Source organism: Microcaecilia unicolor, chromosome 2, assembly GCF_901765095.1.
Source record: "Microcaecilia unicolor chromosome 2, aMicUni1.1, whole genome shotgun sequence".
Taxonomy (NCBI): Eukaryota; Metazoa; Chordata; class Amphibia; order Gymnophiona; family Siphonopidae; genus Microcaecilia; species Microcaecilia unicolor.
In genome coordinates this window covers 2,021,379-2,046,911 of record NC_044032.1, presented here as the reverse complement: position 1 = coordinate 2,046,911, position 25,533 = coordinate 2,021,379, and the positions used below count along the sequence as shown (strand labels likewise).

The window sequence follows — 25,533 nt, the reverse complement described above, 5'->3', positions numbered from 1 at the left end:
GTAAGGGAGCTATACACCTGGGAGGTATTTGTATATTTTTTTTTAATTGTTAGAAGTGCCCCCTAGGGTGCCCGGTTGATGTCCTGGCATGTCAGGGGGACCAGTGCATTACAAATGCTGGCTCCTCCCATGACCAAATGCCTTTGATTTCGCCGGGTTTGAGATGGTCGGCATTTTTTTCCATTATTGCTGAAAAACAAAACTGGCAATCTCAAACCTGGCAAAATCCAAGGCATTGGGCCGGGCTAAATCGTATTATCGAAAAAAAAGATGGCCGGCCATCTTTTTCGATAATACGGTTCTGGGTAGCTGTTGTGCCGCTGCCAAAATAGATCGCTGACGAACTATTTCGCTGGCGACGTTCGATTATGCCCCTCAATGACACCTAGATCTTTTTCTTGAGTGCTGACTCCTAAGGTTGACCCCAACATCAGGTAAGTATGATTCAGATTATTCTTCCCAATGTGCATCACTTTGCATTTATCCAAATTAAATTTCAGCTGCCATTTGGATGCCCAGTCTTCCAGTTTCCTAAGGTCTTCTTGCAATTTTTCGCAATCTGCATGTGTTTCGACAACTTTAAATAGTTTTGTGTCATCTGCAAATTTAATCACCTCGCTCTTCATTCCATTTTCCAGCACCGGTCCCAGTACAAATCCCTGCGGCACTCAACTTTCACCCTCCTCCATTGAGAAAAATGGTCATTTAACCCTCCCCTCTGTTTTCTGTCCAGTAATCAATTCCTAATCCACAGTACGATATTGCATCTTATCCCATGACTGTTTAATTTTCTCAGGAGTCTCTCATGAGGAACTTTGTCAAAGGCTTTCTGAAAATCTTGATACACGACATCAACCAACTCAACTTTATCCACATGGTTATTTACCCTTTCAAAGGACTGAGGCAAACTGGTGATGCAAGACTTCCCTTGGCTGAACCCATGCTGACTCTTTCCCTTTAAATCATGTTTGTCTATGTGTTCCATAATTTTATTCTTTTTAATAGTTTCCACTATTTTCCCTGTCACTGAAGTCATGCTTACCCGGATCGCCCCGGAACCCTTTTAAAAAATTGGTGTTACATTGGTCACCCTTTAATCTTCAGGTACTACAGACAATTTTAACGACAGGTTACAGATCACTAACAACAGGTCAGCAATTTCATGTTTGAGTTCTCTCGGTACCCTGGACTATATACCATCCGGTCCTAGTGATTTATCACTCTTTAACTTATTGATTTGGTTCATACGTCTTCCAGGTTTACTGAGATTTCTTTCAGTTCCTCCACATTGTCACTCTTGAAAATCATTTCTGTTATAGGTAGATTTCTTACATCTTCTTCCGTAAAGACTGAAGCAAAGAATTCATTCATTCTCTCTGCTATGGCCTTGCCCTCCCTGAGTGCCCCTTTTGTTCCTTCATGATCTAACGGTCCCAAAAATTCCCTCACAGGCTTTCTTCTAAGTATTAGATCTAAAAAAGGTCCCCCACTTGTCAGTTCTTGGACCAGTTGCATCAAGAAACAGTCATAATTTTACCTTCCTAGCACTCCCTGATATAGCATCCAGTCAATATTGGGGTAATTCAATCCACCTATTAATGTTGCCCACTTTGCCAGCTTAACTAATTTCTGTAAACATTTCTTCATCTGTGTGTTCGTTCTGAACTGGCAGACAGTAGTACAGCCCTATCTGTATACTCTTTCCCTTCACACATTAAGCAGAGGAGTGTGGTAGCCGTGTTAGTCTAGCTGTTGGTAAGCATTTTACAGGACCAGGACACTGTACCAGTGATTTCACAGTGAGAATCCTGAAAGGTAACTTTAAAACCATACAAGAACGTAAGACCTTTGAAGTCAGAATGATTGAATATTTTAACACCCAACAGAAAGGACTTAACAAGGATCTGGGGTTCCTAGCCCATTATAAACCATAAAGCTGTATGTCTCTGTTGATCACCCCACCCCTCACCTATCCACACCCATCCTGTTAGAATATCAATGATATGCTTTGATGTCCCCATGCATACTTCCGACCCACCCCCATCCTCCCATCCTGTCAGACTGTCATAGTAATGCTTGAATGTTTTCACTTATATACACTGTCAGCTAGCACATTTGCTTATTTCCGATCTGACGAAGAAGGGCAACCTTCGAAAGCTAATCAAGAAATGTATTAAGTTATGTCCAATAAAAAAGGTATCATCTTATTTTCTTTTCCATGTTTTATTTTGTTTGATTTCTATTGATAACCTTCACACATTGAATTTCTATCCACAAGGATTCCACTCTGCTATCTGTTCCATGTAGAATATTAACTTTGACTCAATTCCCTGTTTAACATATAGTGCAACCCCCCCCCTCCAATTTGATCCACTCTATCATTGCGATATAATTTGTACCCTGATAACACAGTGTCTCATTGATTGTCCTCCTTCCCCCAAGTCTCTGAGATGCCTATTAAATCTAACTCTTCATTTAGGGGTCCTTTTATCAAGGTGTGGGGGGCCCTTTTTTACCACAGCAGGTAGAAAGCCCCTAAAAAAATGCACCAACCACTATGCTACTCCTCTACTGGCAACATTCCAATGAGAATCTCAAATAGGGAAAGGGAAATAGGACTTGATATACTGCCTTTCTGTGGTTTTTTTGTTGCAACTACAAAGTGGGTTTTATAGAGGGGCATAATCGAACGGCGCCGGCGAAATACATGGCCGGCGATGTATTTTGGCGGCGCCACAAACAGCTGGCCAGACCCGTATTTTCAAAAAAGATGGCCGGCCATCTTTTGTTTCGACAATACGGTTCCGGCCAGCCAAATGCCTTGGATTTGGCCGGGGTTTGAGATGGCCGGCTTCATTTTTTAGCGATAATGGAAAGTTATGTCGGCCATCTCAAACCCCGGCCAAATCCAAGGCATTTGGCCATGGGAGGAGCCAGCATTTTTAGTGCACCGGCCCCCCTGACATGCCAGGATACCAACCAGCCACCCTAGGGGTCAGTGCGGTGGACTTCAGAAAAGCTCCCTCGTGCATAGCTCCCTTACTTTGGGAGCTGAGCCCCCCAACCCCCCCAACCCCCCCCCCCCATACCCACTACCCACAAATGTACTGCACCCACTAAAATTGCTCCAGGGACCTGCATACAGCCTCTAGGACTTATTGCTGCTGTATAACTTTGGCACACCAGTTCACACCTGAAGACTAATCTCTCTGAAAAAGTCCTTTCTTGAAATAAGCACGTTTACTCACAGTTAACTGCAGATCAGAGGTTGTGCCCCACTGGCAAAGAGTCCCCTGGTACTAAGATTAGCAGTAGGTCAGAGCTGGCACAATGGTGTACAATGCCCTCTTTCAGCACCATGCAAGGTAAGAACTACGTTCTCTAAAGTGGGTAACACAGGAAAGGGAACTAAAACTGGCTTACAAAAATGGCCACTACCGCATGGACTACAACAGGAAACAAAACAGGGCACACTCTGACCTGGTTGTCAGGGGGGGGAAAGCACCATGGGAGTAGAGCCCAGTACCCTACACTCAACACAATGCATTGGTAATGTGACTCTGCAGGGCACCTAACAGAAAAGGTGTCACACTCACCCGAGAGCCACATCGCAACCAGGGAAAGGTTGTCGGAGGATACAACACATTCTGCTGTCATGGAGGTGGGTACGGCATTGGAGGCTGGCATACAGGCTGGCAGAAAAAGTTTTTAGTTTTATTTTCTTAGTATGGAAGGGGGTTGGTGACCACTGGGGGAGTATGGGGAGGTCAACCCCCATTCCCTCCAGTGGTCATCTGGTCAGTTGGGGCACCTTTTTGAGGCTTGGTCGTGAAAATAAAAGGACCAAGTAAACCCGGCGAAATACTGCTTAACGCCGCTTTTTTTTTTCATTATCGGCGAAAGCCAGCCATCTGGTAGCCACGCCCATGCCCGCCCATGTCCCGCCTTCACTAATCTACTGACACGCCACCTTGAACTTTCGCCGGCGAAGCGACGGGAAAGTGGCGATGCTGTAAAAAAATGCCGCTTTCCATTATATCGATTTCGCCGCTTTTCCGAAATCGCCAGCCATCTCCCGATTTATGTCGGGAAATGGCCGACGATCACTTTCAAAAATAAGCTGGATAGTATATACAGGCACTTATTTGTACCTGGGGCAATGGAGGGTTAAGTGACTTGCCCAGAGTCACGATGAGCTGCAGTTTGAATAGAACATGGTTCCCCTGGTTCTCAGGTCACTTCATTAACCGTTAAGCTACTTACAAGTTAATTTTCAAAGCACTTAGCCTCCCAAAGTTCCATAGAAACCTATGGAACTTAGCCTCCCAAAGTGCTTTGAAAATATGCCTCTTAGCCTCCCTATAGCCTCCCCCTACTGGTCTACATTAATATATTTCTTGAGACCTTGTAATCTTCTCCTTGGCTTCTTGTCATTTTCTTGTGTTAGTTTTTCATCATAAAAACTGAAGTCTCTGCACTTATCCTATCAACAACTCTTTTATTCTTCTGGATACTCTTCATTCTGGCCACCTCCTTTACCTGCTTCCCAGGGATCTCCAGCAATATCTCTCACAGTGGATGGATGCTATGCACTGGCTGACCATCTTTGGCTAGAATTCACTGGCAGTAGCAAGATCTCAGAGGGCAAAAAAGTATACATAGAAGTCTTGGTGATGTTTAGAGAACTGAAGCAAGATATTGGTGGTATGAGAAGATAATCATTTCTCATACTGTCTCTATTTCAGGCTCCTCTGTTTCTCAGGTGAGGCTGGTGAGTGGAAACCATTCCTGTGAAGGAACAGTGGAGGTTTATTACAATAACACCTGGGGAACAGTCTGTGATCATGACTGGGACATTCGTGATACTGCTGTGGTCTGCAGGCAGGCTGGGTGTGGACCTGCCATGGAAGCCACATCCAAAGATGGTGTCAGTTCCAGTTGGGGAGCAGTTTGGCTGGATCATGTCTTCTGTTCTGGCATGGAGGCAGATCTCTCTCATTGTGGGTCCCAGATGGTACTGCAGAATCGATGCAACTCAAGTGGAAGGGCTGGAGTCCGGTGTTCATCCTCAGGTAAATCACAACACAATATAATTTTGAATTTTACTTCCATAAAATCAAGGTAACTGAGAGCAAACATATTGCTGTGTGGATTGTGTTATCACAGACCATTGTGGAGGAGTGGCCAGAGCACCGGTCTTGCAATCCAGAGGTGGCCGGTTCAAATGCTACTGCTGCTCCTTGTGATCTTGGCCAAGTCACTTAACCCTCCATTGCCTCAGGTACAAACTTAGATTGTGAGCCCTCCTGGGACAGAGAAATATCCAGAGTACCTGAATGTAACTCACCTTGAGCTACTTCTGAAAAAGGTGTGAGCAAAATCTAAATAAATAAAGAGGTCTGCTGATTGGACATCCTACTATGAACACCAAGAATATTACTACTACTACTATTTAGCATTTCTATAGCACTACAAGGCATACGCAGCGCTGCACAAACATAGAAGAAAGACAGTCCCTGCTCAAAGAGCTTACAATCTAATAGACAAAAAATAAATAAAGTAAGCAAATCAAATCAATTAATGTGAACGGGAAGGAACAGAGGAGGGTAGGTGGAGGCAAGTGATTACAAGTGGTTACGAGTCAAAAGCAATGTTAAAGAAGTGGGCTTTCAGTCTAGATTTAAAGGTGGCCAAGGATGGGGCAAGACGTAGGGGCTCAGGAAGTTTATTCCAGGCGTAGGGTGCAGCGAGACAGAAGGCGCGAAGTCTGGAGTTGGCAGTAGTGGAGAAGGGAACAGATAAGAAGGATTTATCCATGGAGCGGAGTGCACGGGAAGGGGTGTAGGGATGGACGAGTGTGGAGAGATACTGGGGAGCAGCAGAGTGAGTACATTTGGCAGAAAACGAGACGGGCAGCAGAGTTTTGAACCGACTGGAGAGGGGAGAGGTGACTAAGTGGGAGGCCAGCAAGAAGCAGATTGCAGTAGTCTAAACGAGAGGTGACAAGGGTGTGGATGAGGGTTTTGGTAGAGTGCTCGGAAAGAAAGGGGCGGATTTTACGGATGTTGTAAAGAAAGAAACAACAGGTCTTGGCAATCTGCTGGATATGAGCAGAGAAGGAGAGAGAAGAGTCAAAGATGACCCCAAGGTTTCAAGCTGAGGAGACAGGGAGAATGAGAGAGCCATCAACAGAAATAGAAAACGGGGGGAGCGGGGAGGTGGGTTTGGGGGGGAAAATGAGAAGCTCGGTTTTGGTCATATTTAATTTCAGGTGGCGTTGAGACATCCAGACAGCAATGTCAGACAAGTACGCTGAAACTTTGGTTTGGATTGAAGGTGAGATATCAGGGGTAGAAAGGTAGATTTGGGAGTCATCAGCATAGAGATGGTAGGAAAAGCCATGGGATGAGATTAATGAACCAAGGGAAGAAGTGTAGATAGAAAAGAGGAGGGGACAAGAACAGAACCCTGAGGTATGCCGACAGGCAGAGGGATAGAAGTAGAAGAGGATCCACCAGAGTGAACACTAAAGGTGCGGAGGGAGAGGTAGGAAGAGAACCAGGAAGACAGAGCCCTGGAATCCAAGTGAGGATACACTTGCCAACCTGGTGATGATAACGTTAAACTAAGATCACCAGGGAATAGTTAAAGAAAAAGGTCCACTGATAAATAACACATGTATAGAAGTATTGAATTACTTTGTTAAATGTTTCAGACATATCCATTGACTTGCTCCCATGATGTTATTGAATTCTTATTATTCTGTCTCACTGTATTTTCAAATGTAAACCACATTGAACCTGACCTTGCTTAGGATAATGTAAAAGAAAATGTATAACTGGGTACATAATTTATACATTTTTTATAAAAATGAAAAACATACATGTGTTGTGAAGATGAAGCCTTTACTCCCACTCTCCAGCAGGCCTGTGGCCTCTGAATAAGACTCCAAACACTCTCTTCCCAGCATCCTGAGCAATCCAACCTCAAGCTCCTGGGCCCCTTTCTCACTCAGGGTGAGCTGGTTCTCAGTATGCAAATTGTATGCAGATTAGCATGTTATCCTTTCACGCTCAGGGTGACCTGGTTCTCCAGAGGCAAAATTAAACAGGTCTTACCAACAGCATATTCAGGCAATTCTTTATTCCAGCCCCTGGGCACAGTTCTTCTAGCTTAAATACTTTATACATTTACATATCTTCACACTGAGCCTCCCCACACAGATTTCTGGGCTCAGCATTAACCTCAATACTTTGGGGACTTCTAACCCCAGGCTTTGCAGCCTGCTTCTCAGTACTGGGACACACAGCCCTACCTCTTCTTTGGACACCCAGTCCTTCCTTCCTTGGACACCCAGTCCTTTCTTTGAACACACCGTTCCTCTAAGTTCTGAGGCTACACAGTCCAACACTAATACTTTAGGGACTTCTTACCCCAGCCTGTTTTTCTTCCTTGAGCACACAGTCCACCACAAGTCCATAGGGTTTAGCCCCTTCATTCCAGGGGGATTCTCCTTCTCCAGCTACCAGCTCTCTTCCTTTTCTTTCACCTCTCAGTTGAGGTATAAAGTGGTTAATTAGCTACACAGGACCCAGCCCATAACCTCCTACACCTGTGGACCTCCCAGGGCTCTCCCTGGTCCTAGCGACCTCCATCTATTCTCCTAGCGTCCTCTAGTGGCCTACCCGGACATCCTGGACATTTTTAGGTCAACAGCACCATCTAGTGGCCTGCCCCCGGCTAGGACTAGGACAGCCTCTTATTTATCACAGTATCCAACAAGTGAACTATTAATGTACAACTATTAGGACTAGTTCTGAGAGCCTAATTTCTAAAGGTTCATGGATACCTATGTTGCCTTCATTAAAGAACTATCGTAGTCTGATAAAATTAACCACTTTGTATTTTTATTACTGTCAGAAAAGTGGACCTCAAACCACAAAGGTTCACAATGCAAATCCAAACCGTATCATGTTTCATCATCCATCCAACCTTTCATATAATCATAGTATTACAACTTACAATGTCCTTTCAACATTAGTGAATAATTAAAGCTCAATGTGCAACTCTTAAATCATGTTTCAAAGAACAAAATTAAATTATTCATTCACTTATTTCAATAATCAATATCCAAATTCTTTGTTGACTTAGTCCAATAGTCAAAACCCAAGTCCCAACATATCATTTGTAGATTTGGTTGTTTATCAGTGATCTCAGATGTCTTACTTCATACATCCAATGAAGAATTTGGACACTGATTAAAAAAAAAAAAAAAAAAAACCCATGAATGCATGAGTAAATTAAAACATAGTTGAAGAAAGCTTTAAGTTAGGATCTCAGAACTATTCTGAAAAGGTATAAATATATTTATATGCTCTATTCTCTAGATTCTATATATGGTGCCGGAAAATTCCACACGGAAAAAGAAATACACCTAGGTGTATTCTATAAAGTATGCCTCAATTTTATAGAATACGCCTAATGTTCCATGTGGTTTATAGAATATGGCGAGGACCCATCCATGCAACTAAATTTAGTCGCAGGTAGTTATGTCAAGTGAAACTTGGTGCAAATGTCGTCACCTAAATTAGACACGGAGTGGGTGTATTCTAGAACAGTGTGTATAGATTTTAGAAACGCCCATGGGCAATGCACCCTTTTCAACTGTGCAACTTAGCGTGTTATAGAATACGCTTAGACAGCTGTGCGTACAAATCCTAATTAATGCCTGTTAAGTAGCAATTATCAGTGCCGATTGGCTTAACTAATTCAGTTGTGCCACAAATCCAGAATATGTCTGGATTTGCGCACACAACTTAAGTCGCACTATATAGAATCCGGAGGATGGCGGCTAAATTTGCACGCACAAATCCAACATTTTGTGTTAAATAAGGTCATGATCCAAATAGAAAAATATTTATTTATTTATTAGTAGCATTTGTATCCCACATTTTCCCACCAATTTGCAGGCTCAATGTGGCTTACATTTGCCGTAATGGCGGTTGCCATTTCCGGGTAACAGAATTACAAATGGTGTTACGTTAAGGTGCATACATACATGGTAACATACATGGTACATGGCATATATGGAACTGATCATGGTATATATATATATATATATATATATATATATATATATATATATATATATATATATATATATAAACATGTGCATATATAGATAGAAAGAAGAATACATTAGGGTATTGCATGAAGGTTTCATTGGTTGCAGCATACATTTGGCCATCGACTATAGAAAGACCTAGTCGACATAAGGTTTAAAGTGGTAGTGCTTGATCATTAATAGCAAGAAGGTTAATCAGTCTTGTGATGAGGTTTCGGTTTAGCATAGATCGTGTGTAGCGTTATTATTCAGAATTTAAGATGGATGTTTATGGTATGCTTTCTTGAAGAGATCTGTTTTCAGTAAGTAGTCTAGGATGTTCGGGAGTATTTGATGGCTGACCATGTCAAACGCGCTGGACATATCAAATTGTAGGAGTAGCACATTGTTTCCTGTTGCAATTAGTTGTTTAAATTTGGTTATGAGGGTGGTTAGCACTGTTTCGGTGCTATGGTTGGATCGAAATCCTGACTGTGATTCGTGTAGTATCGTGAATTTATTTAGGTAATTGGTAAGTTGATTGGTTACCATACTCTCCATTAGTTTTACTGTCAAGGGGATGGATGCTACTGGTCGATAGTTGGTTGTGTCATTTAATTTTTTCTTTGAGTCTTTGGGTATGGGTGTAAGTAGTATGTTTCCATTGTCCTTGGGGAAGAGTCCGTGTTGTAGCATGTAGTTCAGGTGTGATGTAAGGTCTGTTATGAAGCGTTTGGGGGCGAACCTTATGAGGCTACTGGGGCAAATATCCAGTTTGGAGTGGGTTTTGGAAAATTAGTTGAGTGCTTGGATGATGGTATCTTCAGTTATCATGTCAAAGTCATTCCAGATTCGATCTGCTGGGTATTCACCAGGAGTAGGGTCCAGGCAATCCAAGAATTTTTTGTGGTTAGTGGTATTGAGTGGTATTGTGGATCAAAGTTTTATTATTTTCTTGTTGAAGTATTTGGCAAGTTGGTCTGCCGTTGGGGTGTCTGTGCTGTCTGTGGTGATCGGCGTGGTGTCTATTAGTTTATGCACGAGTTGGTAGAGTTTGTGTGCATCCTTGTAGTCTGGTCCTATTTTGGTTTTGTAGTATGTTCTTTTGGTTTGTCTTATTGTATAGTTGTATTTTCTTTGCGTTTGATTCCAAGCTTTGAATGTGTATTCATTTTTCATTTCTTGCCATGCGCGTTCAAGTCTCCTGACTTGTGTTTTTAGTTTTTTCAGTTCTTCGTTGAACCAAGGTATTGAGCTGTGTCTTCGTGTGGTTCTTGTTTGTAACAGTGCAATTTTGTCTAATATGCTACTGCATCTGTCGTCCCAATTTTGGAGATAGTGTTTGGAGTTCGTCTGTGCTAGCCATTCATTTTTGTAAATCTGTTGCCAGACAGTTCTGCAGGAAATGAATAACACCTTAGAAACATAGAAACTTTAAGGCAGGTAAGGGCCAAATGGCCCATCCAGTCTGCCCATCTTCAGCAACCACTAACTCCTTCTTTTTCTAAGGGATCTCACGTGCCTGTCCCACACTTTCTTAAATTCTGACGCAGTCCTCGTCTCCACAACCTCCACCGGGATGCCGCTCCATGCATCCACCACCCTTTTCATGAAAGACTATTTTCTTCCTAAGCCTAAGCCTATTTCCTCTTCTAAAGAAACTTCAGACCGCCCAGAACGCAGCATATACATAAGTACATAAGTATTGCCATACTGGGAAAGACAAAAGGTCCATCGAGCCCAGCATCCTGTTTCCAACAGTGGCCAATCCAGGTAACAGATACCCGGCAAGATCCAAAAAATGTACAAAGCATTTTATACTGCTTATCCCAGAAATAGTGGATTTTCCCCAAGTCCATTTAATAACAGTCTATGGACTTTTCCTTTAGGAAGCCGTCCAAACCTTTTTAAAACTCCGCTAAGCTAACTGCCTTTACCACATTCTCTGGCAACGAATTCCAGAGTTTAATTACGTGTTGAGTGAAGAAAAATTTCCTCCGATTCATTTTAAATTTACTACATTGTAGCTTCATCGCGTGCCCCCTAATCCTAATATTTTTGGAAAGCGTGAACAGATGCTTCACATCTACTTGTTCAACTCCACTCATTATTTTATAGACCTCTATTATATCTCCCCTCAGCCGCCTTTTCTCCAAGCTGAAAAGCCCTAGCCGCTTTAGCCTTTCCTCATAGGGAAGTCATCCCATCCCCTTTATCATTTTCATCACCCTTCTCTGCACCTTCTCTAATTCCACTATATCTTTTTTGAAATGCGGCAACCAGAATTGAACACAATATTCGAGGTGCGGTCGCACCATGGAGCGATACAAAGGCATTATAACATCCTCATTTTTGTTTTCCATTCCTTTCCTAATAATACCTAACATTCTATTTGCTTTCTTAGCCGCAGCAGCACACTGATCAGAAGGTTTCAACATATCATCAACGACGACACCTAGATTCCTTTATTGGTCCATGACTCCTAACATGGAACCTTATATGACCTAGCTATAATTTGGGTTCCTCTTTCCCACGTGCATCACTTTGCACTTGCTCACTTTAAACGTCATCTGCCATTTAGATGCCCAGTCTCGTAAGGTCCGCTTGTAATTTTTCACAATCCTCCCGCGATTTAACGACTTTGAATAACTTTGTGTCATCAGCAAATTTAATTACCTCACTAGTTACTCTCATCTCTAGGCCATTTATAAATATGTTAAAAAGTAGAAACTTCAGACCGCCCAGAACACAGCAGCCAGGCTTATATTTGGAAAAACACGTTATGATAGCGCCAAACCCCTCCGAGAAAAACTACACTGGCTCCCAATCAAAGAACGCATTACTTTTAAGGTCTGCACCATGGTTCATAAAATTATATACGGTGAAGCCCCGGGATATATGTCACACCTCATAGACCTACCAACCAGAAACACAACAGATGAATAAGAGTTCCTTTATATTTTTTGCATGACCAGCATAGGTCAAGATTTAAGGAGCCAGATAACCTACTTTTCCTAGGAGTCCAAAGGACCCAATGATACATAAAGAACAGAGATTGCATTAAGGCAGCCGATAAAGAGGATCTAGGTCCATTTGACCATATTTGAGACCATTGAGTTTCTGATAATGAGTCATTGAGATCTAACTCCCATACTTGTTGAGTAGACCTACAAGAAGTAGTAGTATAAGACTGTATTGTTTTATATGGTTGGGAGGCGGGGATAGTGCTGGGCAGACTTGTACGGTCTGTGCCAGAGCCGGTGGTTGGGAGGCGGGGCTGGTGGTTGGGAGGCAGGGATAGTGCTGGGCAGACTTGTACGGTCTGTGCCAGAGCCGGTGGTTGGGAGGCGGGGCTGGTGGTTGGGAGGCAGGGATAGTGCTGGGCAGACTTATACGGTCTGTGCCAGAGCCGGTGGTGGGAGGTGGGGCTGGTGGTTGGGAGGCGAGGATAGTGCTGGGCAGACTTATACGGTCTGTGCCAGAGCCGGTGGTGGGAGGCGGGACTGGAGGTTGGGAGGCAGGGATAGTGCTGGGCAGACTTGTACGGTCTGTGCCAGAGCCGGTGGTTGGGAGGCGGGGCTGGTGGTTGAGAGGCAGGGATAGTGCTGGGCAGACTTGTACGGTCTGTGCCAGAGCCGGTGGTGGGAGGTGGGGCTGGTGGTTGGGAGGCGGGGATAGTGCTGGGCAGACTTATACGGTCTGTGCCAGAGCCGGTGGTGGGAGGTGGGGCTGGTGGTTGGGAGGCGGGAATAGTGCTGGGCAGACTTATACGGTCTGTGCCAGAGCCGGTGGTTGGGAGGCGGAGCTGGTGGTTGGGAGGCGGGGATAGTGCTGGGCAGACTTATACGGTCTGTGCCCTGAAGAGCATAGGTACAAATCAACGTAGGGTATACACAAAAAGTAGCAAATATGAATTATCTTGTTGGGCAGACTGGATGGACCGTGCAGGTCTTTTTCTGCCGTCATCTACTATGTTACCATGTTACTACAGTATGTATTGTTTTATAAAACGTTGAGGCTTCTATGATTTAACTTACAGAAATCTTCAACAAAACTTTGAAGATCTAAATTGTGATTAATATGATTAAGATTCTAGATTTTAGGTTTAATTACACTACGTAACTGGTACTATTTCAACAATTGAGTATTGAGAATGTTAAACTCTGTTTGCAATTGAGCAAAAGTTTTAAAAGTCCCGTCAGAAACCAATTGCCCCCAAAAAACAAATATTACAGTTCTGCCAGATAGACCAATTTAATGCCTTGTTACAAATCTTCAAATTTCTATTGTTCCATAAAACAAAAGGTGAAATAAAATCTGAAGGTTTTGGAAAAGAATTATACAAAACTGAGAAAGCTTTTAGAGTTGTAGTTAACACAAGACTATTCCTAAGATTCGGAATCCAACATCTTTTGGGATCTGACTGTGCCAATACATTCAATGGAACAGGTTGCGTTAATGACCTTTCTAAGAGTAACCATGCAGGAGTACATAAAGAGAAATCATCTTTAAGACAATAATAAAGGAATTATGGTACAAATTAAAATCAGTAAAACTAACTCCACCCTTCTGTTTAGGTAATTTAAGTGTATGGATAGATATACGAGGAGGTTTGGAATTCCAGAAAAACTGCGAAAGGATTCTATCAATTAAAAAAAAAAAACTGACAGGAAACGGAATTGGAAGCATACTTAGCAAGTAATTTATTCTCGGTGCCAAAGTCATTTTAATGGGTTCATCCTACCCCACCAACTAAGAGATAATGGACCACTTTAATATTGTCGCCTTGATTGAATTAGTAATTAGCTCAATGCTTTTAGTTATGGTATCTTGAAGAGATTTGCCTAAATATATACCTATGATATTATAACCACTGCTCTTCGGTCAAGAACAAATATTTGTCCAATTCAACTTAACTTGCTGGGCTTAACCGTAGGCTGAACTGCTTACGGTTAAGCCCAGCAAGTTAAGTTGAATTGGACTAATATTTGTTCTTGACCGAAGAGCAGTGGTTACAGTATCATAGTTATAGACTTTGCAATTTTGCATTTCTTTATTTTTTTAGATGAAACACATAAAAATTTGCATAACAAAATCAAGGAAAGAATTGAGTGTTTTCCACAACCAGTTTGGTTGGTTGGGGGTTTTTGACCAATGATTATGAAGTGCATATATATGACCGAGATGGTTGGATTGCTTTAGACTTGCAACAGCAAGGTATGAGGTCTTTCCCCCCTGTTTTCTTTCCTTGCACATTGTGATTTCAGTGTTGTTGAACTCATCCATAATTTGCACCCGCTCATTTTGTTTTACCATTGAGGTGATTTTTGAGTGGAGTTCCCCTTTGTTTTCCTTTTTATACCCAAATACTTTCTAAATGAAATTTGTGTTTTAAAAGGAAACAAGCTCAAATCCTGAGTTATTATATCATCATGAAATGGTAGGCACTCAGTTTTTCCCCAATTTATCTTATACCCTGAAATAGTGGAGAAAGAAGATATCAGAGACAAAATAAATGGAATTGAAGGAATGTTAGTATATAGTAAGCCCCAGCCTACATGTCTGACTTAATAGACCTACCACCCAGAAACGCTAAAAGATCATCCCGAACTTTCCTTAACCTCCACTTCCCAAATTGCAAAGGCATAAACTACAAAGTGCTACACGCATCAACCTTCTCTTATATGAGCACGCAATTCTGGAATAAACTACCACGCAACCTGAAGACGACTTACGAGCTGACCGACTTCTGCAAATCATTGAAGACTTATCTCTTCGAAGATATCAGAGACAAAATAAATGGAATTGAAGGAATGTTAGTATATAGTAAGCCCCAGCCTACATGTCTGACTTAATAGACCTACCACCCAGAAACGCTAAAAGATCATCCCGAACTTTCCTTAACCTCCACTTCCCAAATTGCAAAGGCATAAACTACAAAGTGCTACACGCATCAACCTTCTCTTACATGAGCACGCAATTCTGGAATAAACTACCACGCAACCTGAAGACGACTTACGAGCTGACCGACTTCTGCAAATCATTGAAGACTTATCTCTTTGAAGATATCAGAGACAAAATAAATGGAATTGAAGGAATGTTAGTATATAGTAAGCCCCAGCCTACATGTCTGACTTAATAGACCTACCACCCAGAAACGCTAAAAGATCATCCTGAACTTTCCTTAACCTCCACTTCCCAAATTGCAAAGGCATAAACTACAAAGTGCTACACGCATCAACCTTCTCTTACATGAGCACGCAATTCTGGAATAAACTACCACGCAACCTGAAGACGACTTACGAGCTGACCGACTTCTGCAAATCATTGAAGACTTATCTCTTCGAAGATATCAGAGACAAAATAAATGGAATTGAAGGAATGTTAGTATATAGTAAGCCCCAGCCTACATGTCTGACTTAATAGACCTACCACCCAGAAACGCTAAAAGATCATCCCGAACTTTCCTTAACCTCCACTTCCCAAATTGCAAAGGCATAAACTACAAAGTGCTACACGCATCAACCTTCTCTTATATGAGCACGCAATTCTGGAATAAACTACCACGCAACCTGAAGACGACTTACGAGCTGACCGACTTCTGCAAATCATTGAAGACTTATCTCTTCGAAGATATCAGAGACAAAATAAATGGAATTGAAGGAATGTTAGTATATAGTAAGCCCCAGCCTACATGTCTGACTTAATAGACCTACCACCCAGAAACGCTAAAAGATCATCCCGAACTTTCCTTAACCTCCACTTCCCAAATTGCAAAGGCATAAACTACAAAGTGCTACACGCATCAACCTTCTCTTATATGAGCACGCAATTCTGGAATAAACTACCACGCAACCTGAAGACGACTTACGAGCTGACCGACTTCTGCAAATCATTGAAGACTTATCTCTTCGAAGATATCAGAGACAAAATAAATGGAATTGAAGGAATGTTAGTATATAGTAAGCCCCAGCCTACATGTCTGACTTAATAGACCTACCACCCAGAAACGCTAAAAGATCATCCCGAACTTTCCTTAACCTCCACTTCCCAAATTGCAAAGGCATAAACTACAAAGTGCTACACGCATCAACCTTCTCTTACATGAGCACGCAATTCTGGAATAAACTACCACGCAACCTGAAGACGACTTACGAGCTGACCGACTTCTGCAAATCATTGAAGACTTATCTCTTCGAAGATATCAGAGACAAAATAAATGGAATTGAAGGAATGTTAGTATATAGTAAGCCCCAGCCTACATGTCTGACTTAATAGACCTACCACCCAGAAACGCTAAAAGATCATCCCGAACTTTCCTTAACCTCCACTTCCCAAATTGCAAAGGCATAAACTACAAAGTGCTACACGCATCAACCTTCTCTTACATGAGCACGCAATTCTGGAATAAACTACCACGCAACCTGAAGACGACTTACGAGCTGACCGACTTCTGCAAATCATTGAAGACTTATTTCTTCGAAGATATCAGAGACAAAATAAATGGAATTGAAGGAATGTTAGTATATAGTAAGCCCCAGCCTACAAGTCTGACTTAATAGACCTACCATCCAGAAATGCTAAAAGATCATCCCGAACTTTCCTTAACCTCCACTTCCCAAATTGCAAAGGCATAAAATACAAAGTGCTACACGCATCAACCTTCTCTTACAAGAGCACGCAATTCTGGAATAAACTACCACGCAACCTGAAGACGACTTACGAGCTGACCGACTACTGCAAATCATTGAAGACTTATCTCTTCGAAAAAATCTATCGAAAGGATTAAAACACATGAAGCCCACGCATACTGTTAATACTGCATCAATACATACTCATTTATACTCTTATCCCCCGAAATTCTAACACACTCAAACCTTAATCTACAGGTAAAAATGTTATAACCAAACGTTCTCTAGCTATTGTTCTGTAATCCTATCAGTATCCGTTGTTCTTCCACTATTCCATTGTTCTGTTCCATTGTTCTATTCCCCTTGCGATACGTAGACTTTGTTTTCACTTTACTCCTCACAATGTAACCACAATCGAGTTGTAACAAATTGTACTTCCATCAATACAATGTATTGTAAGCCACACTGAACCCGCAAATAGGTGGGAAAATGTGGGATACAAATGCAATAAATAAATAATGTTAACAAATCATCAGCATATAATGATAATTTAATAACACTGGTTCCAATTTGGAAACCTGTAATATTCGGGCCTGCCCTGATAGCTAACGCTAGAGGTTCTATGTTAAATAGTAATGGAGACAGTGGACAACCCTGTCTAGTCCCTCTTGACACAGAAAAATATAACGTTAAGCTATTATTAACAAGAACACTTGTTTTAGGATTTTGATATAGTAATTTCACCCTATTTATGAATAAACTTCCAAGCCCAAAATACTCCAAAGTTAGAAAAAAAATATCGCCATTCTACTCTATCAAATGCTTTTTCTGCATCTAAAGTAATGGGCACCAGTTTATCTAAGTGTTGATTAGCCACAAGTAAAATATTAGAAAATAGTCTTGCATTATCGCATGTGGACCTATTGATCATAAAGCCACATTGATCGCAGTGAATAATTTCCGGCAACACTTTTGATAATCTTAGTGCAAGTAATTTAGCATGAATCTTACTATCAAAGTTAATTTATGAAATTGGTCTATAACTAGATACTAAGGTTGAATCTCTATCTGGTTTAGGTAACACAATTATTTTTGAATCTGTAAATGTTCCATCAAACAACTGATTTTCCGATATAAGATTAAAAAACTCTAATAATAAAAGAGATAATTCTGGAGCAAAAAAATTATAGTATTCAGCAGTAAAACCATCTGGTCCAGCCGATTTATTTAAGGGTAGAGATTTATGACTTGCTCAATCTCTTTTTTTTGAAAAAGGTAACTCTAAGGATTGAACTTTATCCTACGATAATTTAGGAAATGCCAAATTATTTTAAAAAATCTTTAGTACACATCTGAAGCGGTTAGTTCTGAAGAGTACAACTTTTTATAAAATTCTTGAAATAACCTCAACATTTGACACTCATCTGTGACATCATTTTGTTCTTTGATAGAAGCTACCTTACTTCTACTCTTTTTACCTTGTAGTAGATTAGCCAATAATCAGCCCATCTTATTATTTTCTGAATAGCTAGTAAATAAGGCCCGTTTCTGAGACAAATGAAACGGGCGCTAGCAAGGTTTTCCTGGGAGTGTGTATGTTTGAGAGAGTGTGTGCGAGAGTGAGTGTGTGAGAGAGAGAGTGAATGTGCGAGTGTATGTGACAGAGAGAGAGTGAGTGAGGGTGCGACTGTGTCTGTGAGACAGAGTGTGTGTGTGTGAGAGAGAGTGTGTGCGAGTGTGTATATGAGACACAGTGACTGTGAGAGAGAGTGTGTTTCACATAGATACACTGTGTGTGAGAGAGAGTGTGTGTGTGTGAGGCAGAGTATGAGAGAGTATGTGTGCAATACACAGACTCTCTGTGAGTCCCAGAGAGTTTAGTACAGCGAGTGTGTGAGACCGATTGTGTGACATATATAGAGTGTATGTGATACAGTGTGAGTCATAGTGTGAGACTGTGTGAGGGAGAAAGACACTGACTGTGAGAGAGTGTGTGTGACAGAGAGAGAGAGAGAGTGTGTGAGACAGAGATACCTTCCCCCTCCGTCTGTGGTCTGAGGACCCCCTGCCCCCTCTGTGGTCTGAGGACCCCCTGCCCCTTCTCAGGTCTGAGGACCCCTCCCCCTCTCAGGTCTGAGGAACCCCTCACCCTCCCACCCCTGTGGTCTCAGGACTCCCTGCCTTCCCCCCCCCCCTGCGTGGTTTGCAGCACCGTGCGAGTGTGTGTGTGTGACTGAGAGTGAGACTGTGTGCGAGTGTGTGTGTGTGTGTGAGAGAGAGAGTGTGTGTGATTGTTCTGTGTCCCCTGCCCCCTCCAGTCACCCAGCGATCGATTCTGCTGTCTCCCCTGCCCCCCTGCAGCCACCCAGCGATTCTGCTCTTTTCCCTGCCCCCCCTGCAGCCACCCAGCGAATCTACTCTGATCCTTGCCCCCCCTTCAGCCACCCAGCGATTCTGCTGTCTCCCCTTCCCCCCTGCATCCACCCAGCGAATCTGCTCTGTTCCCTGCCCCCCCTGCAGCCACCCAGCGGTCCAAAATTTAATCACCTCCAACATTCTGAAGCCGACTCCATGACGTCACTCAAGGGTTGGTTGGTTCGTAAGGGTGAAGCCATCTCTGTCTGCCCATGTCTCCTTGCCCTGCCCTCGACGTCATGATATTTTGACGCGAGGGTGGGATCCGCCCTCGACGTCATCACATTTAGACGCGAGGGCGGGGCAAGGAGACATGGGCAGACAGAGATGGCTTCACCCTTACGAACCCACAAACCCTTGAGTGACGTCACGGAGTGGCTTCTGAACGTTGGAGGTGCCTTTTATTATAGTAGATATTTAGTACCAAAAATGGCCATTTGATGAGTAGAGATTTTACTTAATATTGAATTATATTCTGAACTTTTTTTTTGTTACATTTGTACCCCGCGCTTTCTCACTCATGGCAGGCTCAATGCGGCTTACATGGGGCAATGGAGGGTTAAGTGACTTGCCCAGAGTCACAAGGAGCTGCCTGTGCCTGAAGTGGGAATCAAACTCAGTTCCTCAGTTCCCCAGGACCAAAGTCCACCACCCTAACCACTAGGCCACTCCTCCACTGTTGCTACTATTTGAGATTCTACATGGAATGTTGCTATTCCACTAGCAACATTCCATGTAGAAGTCGGCCCTTGCAGATCACCAATGTGGCCGCGCAGGCTTCTGCTTCTGTGAGTCTGATGTCCTGCACATACGTAAAGGACGCAGGACGTCAGACTCATAGAAACCTGTGCAGCCTTCTACATGGAATGTTACTAGTGGAATAGCAACATTCCATGTAGAATCTCCAATAGTAGCAACATTCCATGTAGAATCTCCAATAGTATCTATTTTATTTTTGTTACATTTGTACCCCGCGCTTTCCCACTCATGGCAGGCTCAATGCGGCTTACATGGGGCAATGGAGGGTTAAGTGACTTGCCCAGAGTCCCAGTAGCAACATTCCATGTAGAAGTCGGCCCTTGCAGATCACCAATGTGGCCGCGCAGGCTTCTGCTTCTGTGAGCCTGACGTCCTGCACGTACGTGCAGGACGTCAGACTCACAGAAACAGAAGCCTGCGCAGCCTTCTACATGGAATGTTGCTAGTGGAATAGCAACATTCCATGTAGAATCTCCAATAGTAGCAACATTCCATGTAGAATCTCCAATAGTATCTATTTTATTTTTGTTACATTTATACCCTGCGCTTTCCCACTCATGGCAGGCTCAATGCGGCTTACATGGGGCAATGGAGGGTTAAGTGACTTGCCCAGAGTCCCAGTAGCAACATTCCATGTAGAAGTCGGCCCTTGCAGATCAGCAATGTGGCCGCGCTGGCTTCTGCTTCTGTGAGTCTGATGTCCTGCACATACGTAAAGGACGCAGGACGTCAGACTCATAGAAACCTGTGCAGCCTTCTACATGGAATGTTACTAGTGGAATAGCAACATTCCATGTAGAATCTCCAATAGTATCTATTTTATTTTTGTTACATTTGTACCCCGCGCTTTCCCACTCATGGCAGGCTCAATGCGGCTTACATGGGGCAATGGAGGGTTAAGTGACTTGCCCAGAGTCACAAGGAGCTGCCTGTGCCTGAAGTGGGAATTGGACTCAGTTCCTCAGTTCCCCAGGACCAGAGTCCACCACCCTAACCACTAGGCCACTCCTCCACTCTGTTTACACAGAGCTTGAAAGATATTAAATTTTGAATTAGAAGCATATTCAATCTCTAATGATTTAATTTTTGATTCTAATTTTACTAGATCTGCTTTCTGTTCTTTATACCATTTTGCAGTAAAATTTATACTAAGCCCTCTTATATAAGCCTTTAGAGTGTCCCACCAATTATACAGAGAAGTACCTTCTATTTTATTAAAGCAGCAGAACTCTTCAATACCATTAACAATAGTTTTTTTAAAAATCCTTTTTCATTAATTAATTTTGCATTAAATCTCCATGTTAATGGGGTATTTGAATGCACTCAGAATTGTTAATGATAAACATATATAGGTGCATGATCAGAAATAATCATAGGCAAGATTTCTGTTGAATAAATATCTGAAATTAACTGACTAGACACCAAGAACATATCTATCCTTGAAAATGATTTATGTGGAATGGAATAAAATGTGTAGTCTTTAGTTGTAGGATTTAATAATCTCCAAATATCATGCAGATTTAAGTCTTCCATGATCTTCTGACCTACTAGTCTGCCTTTGTATAAAGGAGCTTGTTAAGCAGATTTCCTGTCCAATAGAGGATTGAGGGTTACATTAAAATCACCTCCAATTAAAATGGGAATTTTAGAATAATTAACTAGAGTATCAGCAATATATTTAAAAAAATTGAGGATCACCACTAGTCAGAGTATAAATACATCCAAAAAACACTTGTGTTGAACCAAAGGTTGTTACAATATAGAATGAGTTTCTTGAATAAAAAGCACATCTGGTGACATCTGGTGACAATATAGGTCCAAAATTAGTTTCTCTTGAAAGGGTTAATTAGACCCTTTATATTTATGGATAGCATATTAATATGAGTGGCCATTAAACCAATTTAAAAATGACTGACAACGGAGAATGTAAATACTAAATGGAAAATATTCTAAATACTCCACCATAGGTATATAAATATATATCTTAAAACTCAGCATTGCAAAAAGAGACAAAAACAATAACAGAAAAAAATAACCAAATACCCAGTTATATAACTAGCATAAACAACTGAGAAAGTGCCAGCATAAGCCGAATTCACAGAAAAAGAGAGAGCAGCAACTTCCCTAGGAGACAAAAAGTTATAGTAATGCATCGAGAACACATTAAAATGAGAACAGCAAGATTGAAGAAGAATCATAAGCCAGACGCTGGCTTCTTTATAGTGACATCCATCGGTGAAAAACCTTGCTGATCCAGATAGTCCTGCAGAGCATCTGGGTCATCGAAAAATGTTATTCAGTGCTTTGAACTTGGTGGGTTTTTTTTCTCTGTGATGTGGGCTAGATGCTAATTTTTTTCTTTTTATTGCATGTTATGTAAAGGTTTATTGCGTTACTTATTGTATTCTTTCTAATATAAGTGTAAACTAAAAAAAATGAGAAAATGTAAAAAAAAATATTAGAGGTGCATTTTATATCAGGTGTGAACAAAAATACCAGACCAGATATTAAAAACAGCCGGCATAGTGAAAAGAGGTAAAGGAGCTATTACAGCTTTAAAAAGATCCTTCACAAAACAGAAGGAGGATCCAACTGAAGATAATAGGAAACAGCATAAGGAATGGCAAGTCAATTGCAAAACACTGATAAGGAAGGCAAAGACAGACTTTGAAATGAAGCTTCCCTCAGAAGCAAAAACACAAAGCACTTGTGTGGGTCTATCCAGAGATATCCAGCAGCTTAACTGGACAATGCCACTGAATATTCCCTCTAACTTCTTTGTTTAACAAAACGTACAGCCCACCCATCCAACCATCTGAGCGGGTTACAATAAAACAAACCAATCAAAAAGTCAATTACGTACATACAGCAATGAGAAAAACACCCCCAATAAAACCGAAAACTTAACCCTCCCGCCTAAGAGCCAGCAAATGCTCTATAGAACAACAAAAGCCTTCAACTGCTTTTGAAACAATAAAAATGGAGAAATTTGACGCAAAGTAAAAGGAAGGCCATTCCACATACCCGGGCCAAGAACAGAAAAAAAAACTAGAACGAACCATCTGCAAACGAACATGATACAGCGGAGGGACATCCAACAGCCCCTGAGTCTTGAGACCAAACAGGCCATGCAGGACAATACTGCTGCAAGCACTAAGCCAACGGAGCCTCATCATACAAAACCTTAAAAACCAACACAAATAATCTGAACTCAATGCACCAATGCAATTTCTGTAGCTGTGGGGTAATATGATCAAATTTACTTGCCCACCCATATCGAAACTAAGCTTAGCCAGTAAGCAGCAATTTTCAGTTCTCGCACATAAAGTTAGGGCAGAAAAAAAGGCAAACAGTTAACTCACCATGGTCTGAACATCAGCTGGTGCCCAGTTAACTTCTGGGTTCTGCCCAAATGTGTTGCCAGCCCCCTCCCTCCCCCACCCCAGAAGCACACAAGCCCCTTTCCAATTCCCCTTCTATCCTTCCACTCCCCCAGAATGATCCATACCCATGTTCACAGCCCTTTCCAACCATCCCACTGAGGATAGCCCCCCCCCCCCCTCTGGTGGTCCAGTGGGGTGTTGGAGGCAACAGCAAACCCCACTGGCTCCTAGTGGCTGCCTGTACATAATGATTTCCATGAGCTCTCGGACTTCGTTAGAGAATGCTTTAGGAATACATTTATCCTTCTTTCAGTATTTTCAAATCACTTCCCTTATTTTCTGCCAGGTATCTCCAATGTGCGTCTGGTGAACGGAAGCAGTGACTGTGCTGGACGACTGGAGGTTTATTATGACAAAGAATGGGGCACAGTGTGCAACGATGACTGGGATATCCGAGATGCCGCTGTGGTGTGTAAACAGTTGGGATGTGGACCTGCCATTGAAACGATACCACAGAATCCTTTTGGCCCTGGTTCTGGTCCTGTGTGGTTGAAAAGAGTGTTCTGCAGTGGATCAGAGTCGCACCTTTCCCAGTGTGGATCCTGGACTTCCCAGCAGTTTGTCTGTGAGCACTTACATGATGTCGGAGTTACCTGCTCTGGAGCAGACTCTGGTGTGTATCACTAAATCTTCTTTTACAGTTCCAGAGCTCAGGGAGAAAGAATGGATTCTTTTGCTTACAAAACAGTAGACAATGTACTTGCTTCTAGTAAAATACAGCATGCTTAAATTTTGATTTTGAAAGCTATGATTAGATAGTATCCATGGGTGATGGATAAGAAGGAAGGGAAAACCCAGCAGGCAAAAATGAAGTGCTGAGGTTTCCCTCAGGCCCACAGGGTACTCAGGGACCTTCTTTGTTAAACAGTTGGCCTAGTCACAGAAAGAAACCAAAGAGAAAGATGAAAATACCCAAAAGATCCATACCTATCAATGCGTCCCAGAACAGTAGCTCTTCTGCTGATACGTACAGATGACTCTGGGAAAAGCAACTTTTATTGTGAAAACCAGTGATGGATCTATGATCAGCTGCTTTTATAGCGACACACAGTGGTGAGTTTGGGAGTAGCAGCTCCCAGAGACCCATTGGTCAACCACAGTCAAACTGTGATAGTGAGGGACCGATGAATAGTATTTTCTCCAACTCTTAATACCTTAGGGATATAATAACCCCACTGAAAGCGTTGAAACGATTGACCAAACAAGAATAAATTATAAATTGGATGAAGAGATTGGGGTGAATGGTGAGGTTCATAAGTAGATCACTCCTTACTGAGGGGCCCTTTTACAAAGGCATATAAGGGCCTACACGCATCCAGCGCACGCCAAATCGGCATTAACGCCCAGCTAATGCTGAATTTAGACCTTACATCTATGTCAATGGGTGGCGGTAAGGTCTCAGGCTGAAAATGGACGTGCGCTGATTTTTATTTTGCCACACATCCAATTCCGACCCCTTTTCCAGAACAAAGTAAAAACTGGCCTGACATGCGCCCAAAAGATGTGCTCGCACTGCCGCAGGCCATCTTTTGCCGTGGCTTAGTAAAAGGGCCCCTGAGTGAGGGTTGCGTAACTTCTACGTGATCACAGTTTTCCATTGTGCGACCTTTAATATGGAATCAGCTGACAGCTGAAATCAGGAAGGACACCAAATACAATCATTTCTAGGATCAAAATTTAAAAAATGAATTGTTATTTATTTTCAATTTTTATTAGTTTGCTCATAAAAAGAAGTTGTGCTCAGATACAGTATGAGGTGGAAATTGAGTGGTGCAGTTATCAATGTGAAGAGATATTTTCAATATGATGTCGAAGTCTGAATTGGGACATTTTGCCGAAAACGTCTCCAAAAAGCAAAAAACGGCCATAAGTGAATCAGAAAAACGTCTACATTTCTAGTTCCATTATGGCTTTGAGCAGGAAGTTTTCAGGCTGAACATGTACATCTGTAAGTACTATTTTTGAAAACAGGAAAGTCCCAGGGAACAACAGAGAAAAAACAAGACAGATGTACATCTGTCTGGCATCATTCCTAGTGAATTGGTCATACAGACATCCCAGCAGTGCAGAACAACAGTGTGTGGACTTCACATAAAGGGACCCAGGCACAAATCTCACCTAAACCCTTTCATATTGTATTGTGAGCCCTCCAGGAACAGAGAATACCTACTGAACCTAAAGG

The 25,533-nt window shown here is 42.2% G+C and overlaps 1 protein-coding gene across 1 annotated transcript in view; it reads left to right on the top strand.

Annotated features, from left to right (window-relative positions):
• LOC115461765 (scavenger receptor cysteine-rich type 1 protein M130-like) overlaps positions 1–25,533 on the top strand; it is a 114,596-nt gene that overhangs the window by 24,875 nt on the left and 64,188 nt on the right. Inside the window, exons 5-6 of the mRNA XM_030191810.1 lie at positions 4,746–5,072; positions 23,638–23,964. Coding sequence (XP_030047670.1) covers positions 4,746–5,072; positions 23,638–23,964 — 654 coding nt within the window. The remainder of the gene's footprint in view (positions 1–4,745; positions 5,073–23,637; positions 23,965–25,533) is intronic.